Source organism: Oncorhynchus clarkii, unplaced genomic scaffold, assembly GCF_045791955.1.
Source record: "Oncorhynchus clarkii lewisi isolate Uvic-CL-2024 unplaced genomic scaffold, UVic_Ocla_1.0 unplaced_contig_14128_pilon_pilon, whole genome shotgun sequence".
NCBI lineage: Eukaryota > Metazoa > Chordata > Actinopteri > Salmoniformes > Salmonidae > Oncorhynchus > Oncorhynchus clarkii.
In genome coordinates this window covers 127501-139819 of record NW_027258073.1, presented here as the reverse complement: position 1 = coordinate 139819, position 12319 = coordinate 127501, and the positions used below count along the sequence as shown (strand labels likewise).

At 50.0% G+C, this 12319-nt stretch overlaps 1 protein-coding gene across 3 annotated transcripts in view; it reads left to right on the top strand.

Moving 5' to 3' along the window:
• The window catches only part of LOC139395219 (breast cancer anti-estrogen resistance protein 3 homolog), a 32242-nt gene that overhangs the window by 13639 nt on the left and 6284 nt on the right, over window positions 1–12319 (top strand). For all 3 annotated transcript variants that reach the window (XM_071142869.1, XM_071142868.1, XM_071142867.1), the window contains 9 exons: window positions 3482–3521; window positions 5180–5296; window positions 5638–5781; window positions 6486–6666; window positions 8259–8397; window positions 8597–8682; window positions 9060–9182; window positions 9943–10096; window positions 11556–11730. In XM_071142869.1, the coding sequence (XP_070998970.1) occupies window positions 5201–5296; window positions 5638–5781; window positions 6486–6666; window positions 8259–8397; window positions 8597–8682; window positions 9060–9182; window positions 9943–10096; window positions 11556–11730 (1098 nt within the window). In that variant the 5' untranslated portion in view covers window positions 3482–3521; window positions 5180–5200. The remainder of the gene's footprint in view (window positions 1–3481; window positions 3522–5179; window positions 5297–5637; window positions 5782–6485; window positions 6667–8258; window positions 8398–8596; window positions 8683–9059; window positions 9183–9942; window positions 10097–11555; window positions 11731–12319) is intronic.

The window sequence follows — 12319 nt, the reverse complement described above, 5'->3', positions numbered from 1 at the left end:
AGGGAGCAGGTTGACACTTGGTGAGAGAAGTGTGCAAGTGCAGCCTGCAATTTGGGGCGTTCCTGCATGTGGTCGTTCCTGCATGTGGACGTTCCTGCACGTGGGCGTTCCTGCATGTGGGAGTTCCTGCGTGTGGGCGTTCCTGCGTGTGGGCGTTCCTGCGTGTGGGCGTTCCTGCGTGTGGGCGTTCCTGCGTGTGGGCGTTCCTGCATGTGGGCGTTCCTGCGTGTGGGCGTTCCTGCGTGTGGGCGTTCCTGCACGTGGGCGTTCCTGCACGTGGGCGTTCCTGCGTGTGGGCGTTCCTGCGTGTGGGCGTTCCTGCGTGTGGGCGTTCCTGCGTGTGGGCGTTCCTGCGTGTGGGCGTTCCTGCGTGTGGGCGTTCCTGCATGTGGGCGTTCCTGCATGTGGGCGTTCCTGCATGTGGGCGTTCCTGCATGTGGGCGTTCCTGCACGTGGTCGTTCCTGCACGTGGTCGTTCCTGCACGTGGTCGTTCCTGCACGTGGGCGTTCCTGCGTGTGGGCGTTCCTGCGTGTGGGCGTTCCTGCGTGTGGGCGTTCCTGCATGTGGGCGTTCCTGCATGTGGGCGTTCCTGCATGTGGGCGTTCCTGCACGTGGGCGTTCCTGCATGTGGGCGTTCCTGCACGTGCAGGAATCCCTCTTTATACTTCTATTGGGTCATTGTTAAACCAGGACAGGCGGGAGGCGGGGCTCTCCAGTACAGTAGGTGGAGTTGGATGCCAGCTGCCGATAAACCCCACAGAAGAAGGGGCGGGGTGACAACGGTAGCTAGCTAGCATGTCCTTTGTTCCAGCCTGTCTGGCACTGAAGATACAGGGGGGGGGGGGGGGGGGTGAAGATACAGGGGGGGTGAAGAAACTCATATAATACTTTTATTTCCCTTTGGAAGAGTCCCAAGCATGAAGATATCCTGCTCTAAGGGGGGTTGGGGGGCGGTCATGCAGGAACCAATGGGATGCTTGAGGGGGGGGGGCGGTCATACAGGAACCAATGGGATCCTCGAGGGGGCGTGTTCCTGAAGAAACAAATGGGATGCTTGAGATGGGGTCCTGCAGATGCAGTAATGCCCACATGCAGGAACACCCCGAATGGTGGGCTGCAGTTGCACCCTTCAGCTTGGCGAGGGGAAGTTTGGCAGTGTGTGTTACAAGACAAGCCGGCCTCTGACTCTCTGCCAGGAACAGAAGAGAGGGAACAATAGACGGGTCTACCTGCTGTTTAACGGGATTGGGGAAAACTGGGCCTGTTATAGTGTGTAGAACAGACAGAGAGGCCTGTTGTTGTTTAGGAACGTCATATCAGAGAGGCCTGTTGTTGTTTAGGAAGATCATATCAGAGAGGCCTGTTGTTGTTTAGGAACATCATATCAGAGAGGCCTGTTGTTGTTTAGGAACATCACATCAGAGGTTGCTGTTGTTGTTTAGGAACATCAGAGAGGCCTGTTGTTTAGGAACATCATATCAGAGGTTGCTGTTGTTGTTATGGAACATCAGAGAGGCCTGTTGTTGTTATGGAACATCAGAGAGGCCTGTTGTTGTTGTTTAGGAACGTCATATCAGAGAGGCCTGTTGTTGTTTAGGAACATCATATCAGAGGATGCTGTTGTTGTTATGGAACATCAGAAAGGCCTGTTGTTGTTTAGGAACGTCATATCAGAGAGGCCTGTTGTTGTTTAGGAACGTCATATCAGAGAGGCCTGTTGTTGTTTAGGAACATCATATCAGAGAGGCCTGTTGTTGTTTAGGAACGTCATATCAGAGGTTGCTGTTGTTGTTTAGGAACATCATATCAGAGGTTGCTGTTGTTGTTATGGAACATCAGAGAGGCCTGTTGTTGTTTTTTATCAGAGGTTGCTGTTGTTGTTTAGGAACATCATATCAGAGGTTGCTGTTGTTGTTATGGAACATCAGAGAGGCCTGTTGTTGTTTTTTATCAGAGGTTGCTGTTGTTGTTTAGGAACATCATATCAGAGAGGCCTGTTGTTGTTTAGGAACATCACATCAGAGGTTGCTGTTGTTGTTTAGGAACATCATATAATCATATCAGAGGTTGCTGTTGTTGTTTAGGAACATCAGAGAGGCCTGTTGTTGTTGTTTAGGAACGTCATATCAGAGAGGCCTGTTGTTGTTTAGGAACATCATATCAGAGGATGCTGTTGTTGTTATGGAACATCAGAGAGGCCTGTTGTTGTTATGGAACATCAGAGAGGCCTGTTGTTGTTATGGAACATCAGAGAGGCCTGTTGTTGTTGTTTAGGAACATCATATCAGAGAGGCCTGTTGTTGTTTAGGAACGTCATATCAGAGAGGCCTGTTGTTGTTTAGGAACATCATGTCAGAGAGGCCTGTTGTTGTTTAGGAACGTCATATCAGAGAGGCCTGTTGTTGTTTAGGAACGTCATATCAGAGAGGCCTGTTGTTGTTTAGGAACATCACATCAGAGGTTGCTGTTGTTGTTTAGGAACATCATATAATCATATCAGAGGTTGCTGTTGTTGTTTAGGAACATCAGAGAGGCCTGTTGTTGTTGTTTAGGAACGTCATATCAGAGAGGCCTGTTGTTGTTTAGGAACATCATATCAGAGGATGCTGTTGTTGTTATGGAACATCAGAGAGGCCTGTTGTTGTTATGGAACATCAGAGAGGCCTGTTGTTGTTATGGAACATCAGAGAGGCCTGTTGTTGTTGTTTAGGAACATCATATCAGAGAGGCCTGTTGTTGTTTAGGAACGTCATATCAGAGAGGCCTGTTGTTGTTTAGGAACATCATGTCAGAGAGGCCTGTTGTTGTTTAGGAACGTCATATCAGAGAGGCCTGTTGTTGTTTAGGAACGTCATATCAGAGAGGCCTGTTGTTGTTTAGGAACATCATATAATCATATCAGAGGTTGCTGTTGTTGTTATGGAACATCAGAGAGGCCTGTTGTTGTTATGGAACATCAGAGAGGCCTGTTGTTGTTGTTTAGGAACATCATATCAGAGGTTGCTGTTGTTGTTTTTTATCAGAGGTTGCTGTTGTTGTTTAGGAACATCATATCAGAGGTTGCTGTTGTTGTTATGGAACATCAGAGAGGCCTGTTGTTGTTGTTTAGGAACATCAGAGAGGCCTGTTGTTGTTTTAGAACATCATATCAGAGGTTGCTGTTGTTGTTTAGGAACATCACATCAGAAGGAACATCATATAATCATATCAGAGGTTGCTGTTGTTGTTTAGGAACATCACATCAGAAGGAACATCATATAATCATATCAGAGGATACTGTTGTTGTTTAGGAACATCATATCAGAGGATGCTGTTGTTGTTATGCAGCTAGTTGGGCTCAAAGTATTTACCTTTAAAATAGGCTTTAACAAAAGTCAAACACAGTCTTTAGTAAAGAGAAGGAGAGAGAGAGACAGACAGAGGAGTATGAGAGAGACAGAGAAAGTCCACGTTAGTAAATGTGTTATTTCTGTCTTTCAGTAAGAGGAGGAGTGTCACTGCATACCTGAGTCAGCTGAAGGTGAGCTCTCTCACACACACACACACACACACACACACACACACACACACACACACACACACACACACACACACACACACACACACACACACACACAGGGCCGGCTCCAGGCAGCAACATAAGCGGTCGTTCAGGGCCCCAGACTCAATTAGCCATGTCAGCTAACAATAAGTTATCCCCTAGCCAGTTATCTTGTAGTAATCATGGCCGAATACCGACCGGGCACATGGCCGAATACCGACCGGGCTCATGGCTGAATACCGACCGGGCTCATGGCTGAATACCGACCGGGCACATGGCTGAATACCGACCGGGCTCATGGCTGAATACCGACCGGGCTCATGGCTGAATACCGACCGGGCTCATGGCTGAATACCGACCGGGCACATGGCTGAATACCGACCGGGCTCATGGCTGAATACCGACCGGGCACATGGCTGAATACCGACCGGGCACATGGCTGAATACCGACCGGGCACATGGCTGAATACCGACCGGGCTCATGGCTGAATACCGACCGGGCACATGGCTGAATACCGACCGGGCACGTGGCTGAATACCGACCGGGCACGTGGCCGAATACCGACCGGGCACGTGGCTGAATAACGACCGGGCACGTGGCTGAATACCGACCGGGCACATGGCTGAATACCGACCGGGCTCATGGCTGAATACCGACCGGGCTCATGGCTGAATACCGACCGGGCACATGGCTGAATACCGACCGGGCACATGGCTGAATACCGACCGGGCTCATGGCCGGGGCCCTGACCTCCATGGGGAAACCGTTGATTTAGTTATTGATGAGTCGAACTGCATAAAATCTGTTATAAAATTGCTAAACGTTCTCTCCGCTCCATGGCAAAATATGTCGAACTAAAGAAAACTTGCTTTAAAACTACAACATTTTAGAATTGCAGAACATTAACTTTGAAACATTTTGCTCTCCATTGTCAAGAGGGCGGGGGGGCACAAAAATAAATGGTGCCCGCTTGGTGTGGAGCCCCCAAACAAATCTGTCTCAGGGCCCCCAAAAGGCCAGGGCCCCCAAAAGGCCAGGGCCCCCAAAAGGCTAGGGCCCCCAAAAAGCCAGGGCCCCCAAAAGGCTAGGGCCCCCAAAAGGCTAGGGCCCCCAAAAGGCTAGGGCCCCCAAAAGGCCAGGCCCCCCAAGAGGCTAGGGCCCCCAAAAGGCTAGGGCCCCCAAAAGGCCAGGGCCCCCAAAAGGCCAGGGCCCCCAAAAGGCCAGAGCACCCAAAAGGCTAGGGCCCCCAAAAGGACAGGGGCCCCAAAAGGCTAGGGCCCCCAAAAGGCTAGGGCCCGCAAAAGGCCAGGGCCCGCAAAAGGCTAGGGCCGGCCCTGCACACACAGACACACATGCTGAAACAACACTCACCAAAACATTCAGGCCTGTGGGTGTTTTTCCTGTGAAGTTTCAGTCAGCCCAATGTTTATCACACCATTTCTTTAACATTGCGATAAGGTTAGTTCAAGGTTATTCTTGTTGTGTAGGTGTGTGTGTGTGCAGGGGTTGCAGGGAGATACATGTTAGTTTAAGGTTGTTGTAACGTGGTTGTGATGTTGTGCATGTGTTTGGAGGTAGCAGGGAGATGGATTTTAGTCTGTTGTTGTAGTTGTAATGTTGTTGTAATGTTGTATAGGTGTTTGGAGGTAGCAGGGAGATGGACTCTCTGAAGAAGGAGTTGGAGGAGGAACTAAAGCTATCTACTGATGATCTGAGGAGTCACGCCTGGTACCATGGACCCATAGGCAGAGAGGTACACACACACACACCTGGTACCATGGACCCATAACCAGAGAGGTACACACACACACCTGGTACCATGGACCAATAGGCAGAGAGGTGTACACACACACACACACACACACACACACACACACACACACACACACACACACACACACACACCTGGTACCATCGACCTATACACAGAGAGGTACACACACACACCTGGTACCATGGACCCATAGGCAGAGAGGTACACACACACACACACACACACACACACACACCTGGTACCATCGAGGTACACACACCTGGTACCATGGACCTATAGATAGAGAGGTATACACTCAATCTCTCTCTCTCTCTCTCTAGGGGGCAGAGGCTCTGCTGGAGAGAGATGGTGACTTCCTGGTTCGTGACACAGCCTCCTCCCCCGGTGACTATGTCTTGAGTTGCTATTGGAAGGACGAGCCCATGCACTTCAAGATAATTAAGGTGGTCCTTCGGCCCAAGAAGGTGTGTGTTTGTGTGTGTGCTATTCACTTTCTGTTTGAAGGGGACTGGTTTGACGTGGGTCCTCCAGGGGGGGACTGGTTTGACGTGGGTCCTCCAGGGGGGGGACTGGTTTGACGTGTGTCCGTGTGTGTGTTATAATGATGTGTGTCCTCCAGGGGGGGACTGGTTTGACGTGGGTCCTCCAGGGGGGGACTGGTTTGACGTGTGTCCGTGTGTGTGTTATAGTGATGTGTGTCCTCCAGGGGGGACTGGTTTGACGTGGGTCTGTGTGTGTGTTATAATGATGTGTGTCCTCCAGGGTTACTCCCGTGAGCTGTTCCAGTTTGAAGGGGACTGGTTTGACGTGGGTCTGTGTGTGTGTTATAATGATGTGTGTCCTCCAGGGGGGGACTGGTTTGATGTGTGTCCGTGGGTCCGTGTGTGTGTTATAATGGTGTGTGTCCTCCAGGGGGGGACTGGTTTGACGTGTGTCCGTGTGTGTGTTATAATGATGTGTGTCCTCCAGGGGGGGACTGGTTTGACGTGGGTCTGTGTGTGTGTTATAATGATGTGTGTCCTCCAGGGTTACTCCCGTGAGCTGTTCCAGTTTGAAGGGGACTGGTTTGACGTGGGTCTGTGTGTGTGTTATAATGATGTGTGTCCTCCAGGGGGGGACTGGTTTGACGTGGGTCTGTGTGTGTGTTATAACGATGTGTGTCCTCCAGGGTTACTCCCGTGAGCTGTTCCAGTTTGAAGGGGATCGTTTCGACAACATTCCCGCCCTTGTGCGTTTCCACGTGGGTGGACGTCATCCTGTCTCCCAGGCCTCTGGCGCCATAGTCTATCACCCAATCACACGCTCCCTGCCTATACGTGTCATCAGTGAGCGCCAGGCAGAGCGGACCGGTAAGGACCCACAGACGGCGTGGATAGTACACACTGTCACAGTGGATAGAACACACTGTCACAGTGGATAGAACACACTGTCACAGTGGATAGAACACACTGTCACAGTGGATAGAACACACTGTCACAGTGGATAGAACACACTGTCACAGTGGATAGAACACACTGTCACAGTGGATAGAACACACTGTCACAGTGGATAGAACACACTGTCACAGTGGATAGAACACACTGTCACAGTGGATAGAACACACTGCAGGAAAAGTAGAGGAGTTTGCCGGTCAGAAAGGCAGTGGGTTGTGTTCCAATCTACACTGCTGGGGTCCAGCCACGAACCACTGGACCACACTCTGTCACTCTGTCACTCTGTCACTCTGTCACTCTGTCAGTCTGTCACTCTGTCACTCTGTCAGTCTGTCAGTCTGTCACTCTGTCACTCTGTCACTCTGTTAGTCTGTCACTCTGTCACTCTGTCACTCTGTCACTCTGTCAGTCTGTCACTCTGTCAGTCTGTCACTCTGTCACTCTGTCACTCTGTCACTCTGTTAGTCTGTCACTCTGTCACTCTGTCAGTCTGTCACTCTGTCACTCTGTCAGTCTGTCACTCTGTCACTCTGTCAGTCTGTCACTCTGTTAGTCTGTCACTCTGTCACTCTGTTAGTCTGTCACTCTGTCACTCTGTCACTCTGTCACTCTGTCTGTCACTCTGTCTGTCACTCTGTCAGTCTGTCTGTCACTCTGTCACTCTGTCTGTCAGTCTGTCACTCTGTCACTCTGTCACTCTGTCTGTCACTCTGTCACTCTGTTAGTCTGTCAGTCTGTCACTCTGTCTGTCACTCTGTCTCACTCTGTCACTCTGTCAGTCTGTCTGTCACTCTGTCACTCTGTCACTCTGTTAGTCTGTCACTCTGTCACTCTGTTAGTCTGTCACTCTGTCACTCTGTCACTCTGTCACTCTGTCACTCTGTCTGTCACTCTGTCTGTCACTCTGTCAGTCTGTCTGTCACTCTGTCACTCTGTCTGTCAGTCTGTCACTCTGTCACTCTGTCACTCTGTCTGTCAGTCTGTCACTCTGTCACTCTGTCTGTCACTCTGTCACTCTGTCTGTCACTCTGTCAGTCTGTCACTCTGTCACTCTGTCTGTCACTCTGTCACTGTCACTCAGTCTGTCAGTCTGTCACTCTGTCAGTCTGTCACTCTGTCACTCTGTGTCTGTCAGTCTGTCAGTCTATCAGTCTGTGTCTATCAGTCTGTGTCTGTCAGTAAGTCTGTCTGTCAGTCAGTCTGTCTGTCAGTCTGTGTCTGTCAGTCTGTGTCTGTCAGTCTGTCTATCAGTCTGTGTCTGTCAGTCTGTGTCTGTCAGTCTGTGTCTGTCAGTCTGTGTCTGTCAGTCTGTGTCTCAGTCTGTGTCTCAGTCTGTGTCTGTCAGTCTGTTAGTCTATCATTCTGTGTCTGTCAGTCTGTCAAAAACATTGGTAATTAATGAATGAACTGCGTCAGAACCACATATGGTGTGGAGGTACATGATTAAGTGTTGTGTTCCGGAGGATCACCAACTCAGTTGTTATATGTTATTTTCTTCCCTCCTCTAGAAAGCAACAGATCCAGCAACAGATCCAGCAACAGCGCCCTCGACAGGGTGGGGGTGGAATCACAGCCAGACCGCAACAAGAGACTCAGCTTCAACTCATCACACATGGACACACTACACGTCACTAACACACTGCTCAGGTGGCTTCACACACACACACACACACACACACACACACACACACACACACACACACACACACACACACACACACATAGATACTCTTTTGTGTTGTGTTTGGTATAGTTAGTGTTTGTGTGTGTGTGTGTGTATTGTTATATGTGTGTGTATTGTTATGTGTGTGTGTGTGTGTTTATTGTTTGTGTGTGTGTTTCTCAGGAGTGGGAGTCAGCCAGCCAACCTGGAGAATCTGGGCAGAAGACCCTCGATCCAATCAGCACAGTCTGAAAGCAACCTACGCACAGGTAACACACACACACTCGTACATTCCCACCTCTGCTCAGGTAACACACACACACTCGTACATTCCCACCTCTGCTCAGGTAACACACACACACTCGTACATTCCCACCTCTGCTCAGGTAACACACACACACTCGTACATTCCCACCTCTGCTCAGGTAACACACACACACTCATACATTCCCACCTCTGCTCAGGTAACACACACACACACTCATACATTCCCACCTCTGCTCAGGTAACACACACACTCGTACATTCCCACCTCTGCTCAGGTAACACACACACACTCGTACATTCCCACCTCTGCTCAGGTAACACACACTCGTATATTCCCACCTCTGCTCAGGTAACAAACACCTCTCTCCTCTCCCTCCAGGTGCGCCTCACAGCGGTGAATCAGAGGCCGTAGGCCCCGCCCCCATTTCCCCAGTGTTCCGAACGGGTAGCGAACCCCTGATCAGCCCCTCTGCCCTCAGACACACACGGCCCTCACACCCAGGTAACACACACACACACACAGGTAACACACACACACACCCAGGTAACACACACACACACACACCTACGGCCCTCACACCCAGGTAACACACCCACACACACACGGCCCTCACACCCAGGTAACACACACACATGGACCTCACACCCAGGTAACACACACACACACACACACGGAACTCACACCCAGGTAACACACCACACACACGGCCCTCACACCCAGGTAACACACCACACACACGGCCCTCACACCCAGGTAACACACCACACACACACACACACGGAACTCACACCCAGGTAACACACCACACGCACGGCCCTCACACCCAGGTAACACACCACACACACGGCCCTCACACCCAGGTAACACACCACACACACATGGCCCTCACACCCAGGTAACACACCACACACACGGCCCTCACACCCAGGTAACACACACACCCACATGGCCCTCACACCCAGGTAACACACCACACACACGGCCCTCACACCCAGGTAACACACATACCCACACGGCCCTCACACCCAGGTAACACAAACACACACACACACACACACACACACACACACACACACACACACACACACACACACACGGCCCTCACACCCAAGTAACACACACACACACACACACACACACACACACACACGGCCCTCACACCCAAGTAACACATACACACACACTCTCACACACACATACACACACACACACGGCCCTCACACCCAGGTAACACACCCGTTCTGTAACCTGTGGTCCCCAGGTGGAGGTGTGACGCTGCGAGGTTCTGACGGACAGCTGCACCCCCGAGCCCCGCCCAAACCCTTCAGAGTGTCCACCTTCTTCCCCGGGACTCCTCCCAACCGTCACCGTGACGACCCATACGACGAGCTGGTCATCCAGGTGCCTGAATCAAAGTAAGAAGAAACCATTTGGGTCTTACAATGTCTCCCAAACTAGGGGTCGTTTCCCAAACTAGGGGTTGTTTCCCAAATTAAGGGTCGTCTCCCAAACCAGGGGTCGTCTCCCAAACCAGGGGTCGTCTCCCAAACTAGGGGTCGTCGTCTCCCAAACTAGGGGTCATCGTCTCCCAAACTAGGGGTCTTCTCCCAAACTAGGGGTTGTTTTTCAAACTAGGGGTCGTCTCCCAAACCAGGGGTCGTCTCCCAAACTAGGGGTTGCCGTCTCCCAAACTAGGGGTCATCGTCTCCCAAACTAGGGGTCGTCTCCCAAACTAGGGGTTGTCGTCTCCCAAACTAGGGGTCATCGTCTCCCAAACTAGGGGTCGTTTCTCAAACTAGGGGTCGTTTCCCAAACTAGGGATTGTTTTTCAAACTAGGGGTCGTTTCCCAAACTAGGGGTCGTTTTTCAAACTAGGGGTTGTTTCCCAAACTAGGGGTCGTTTTTCAAACTAGGGGTCGTTTCCCAAACTAGGGGTCGTTTCCCAAACTAGGGGTCGTTTCCCAAACTAGGGTAGGGGCGGCTCAGCCTTGAAGTGGTAGACCGCTGAGTGTTGAAACGCGTAGAGTGTAAAACATTGTCTGTCCTCGGTTGCAAGACTCACTATCGAGTTCCAAACGGTCTCTGGAAGCAATGTCAGCACTGAACTGTTCGTCGGGAGCTTCATGAAATGGGTTTCCATGTGGAATAACTTGACTGGACGACACAGAGCCCTGAGCTCAACCCCATCGAACACCTTTGGGATGAATTGGAATGCTGACTGTGAGCCAGGCCTAATCGCCCAACATCAGTGCCCAACCTCACTACTTCTCGTGGCTGAATGGAAGCAAATCCTCACAGCAATATTCCAACATCTAGTGGAAAGCCTTCCCAGAAGAGTGGAGGCTGTTATAGCAGCAATGTTCCAACATCTAGTAGAAAGCCTTCCCAGAAGACTGGAGGCTGTTATAGCAGCAATGTTCCAACATCTAGTGGAAAGCCTTCCCAGAAGAGTGGAGGCTGTTATAGCAGCAATGTTCCAACATCTAGTGGAAAGCCTTCCCAGAAGAGTGGAGGCTGTTATAGCAGCAATGTTCCAACATCTAGTGGAAAGCCTTCCCAGAAGAGTGGAGGCTGTTATAGCAGCAATGTTCCAACATCTAGTGGAAAGCCTTCCCAGAAGAGGTGGAGGCTGTTATAGCAGCAAAGGGGGGACCAACTCCATATTAATGTCCATGGTTTTGGAATGAGATACTCGACGAGCAGGTGTCCACATACTTTTGGTCATGTAGTGTGTATACATATGTATGTGTTATTGTGCTTCCTGTCAGAAAGCGGGGCCTGGTTTTGGAATGAGATACTCGACGAGCAGGTGTCCACATACTTTTGGTCATGTAGTGTGTATACATATGTATGTGTTATTGTGCTTCCTGTCAGAAAGCGGGGCCACGTGGACAGGCTGCGTGCGGAGGAGAAGTGGCAGAGCAGAGCCCGTCTCACTGAGACGTCCTTCAGCTTCCTGGAGGCACAGGAAAGCGGGGAGTTGCCTCGGTTACCAATTGACGGACAGGTCCAGGAGGAAGAGGAGGATTCACACTTTCAGAGGCCGCAGGTTTGTTGTTGTTGGGTGTTGTTTATTTCATTTGATTTACAATGAACGGCATTGTGATGTAGGGGATTCTATTAGATGTTTATTGGACAGCATTGTGATGTAGGTGATTCTATTAGATGTTTATTGGACAGCATTGTGATGTAGGTGATTCTATTAGATGTTTATTGGACAGCATTGTGATGTAGGTGATTCTATTAGATGTTTATTGGACAGCATTGTGATGTAGGGTATTATACTATATGTTTATTGGAAAACATTGTGATGTAGGGGATTCTATTAGATGTTTATTGGACAGCATTGTGATGTAGGGGATTCTATTAGATGTTTATTGGAAAACATTGTGATGTAGGTGATTCTATTAGATGTTTATTGGAAAACATTGTGATGTAGGTGATTCTATTAGATGTTTATTGGACAGCATTGTGATGTAGGTGATTCTATTAGATGTTTATTGGACAGCATTGTGATGTAGGGGATTCTATTAGATGTTTATTGGACAGCATTGTGATGTAGGTGATTCTATTAGATGTTTATTGGAAAACATTGTGATGTAGGTGATTCTATTAGATGTTTATTGGACAGCATTGTG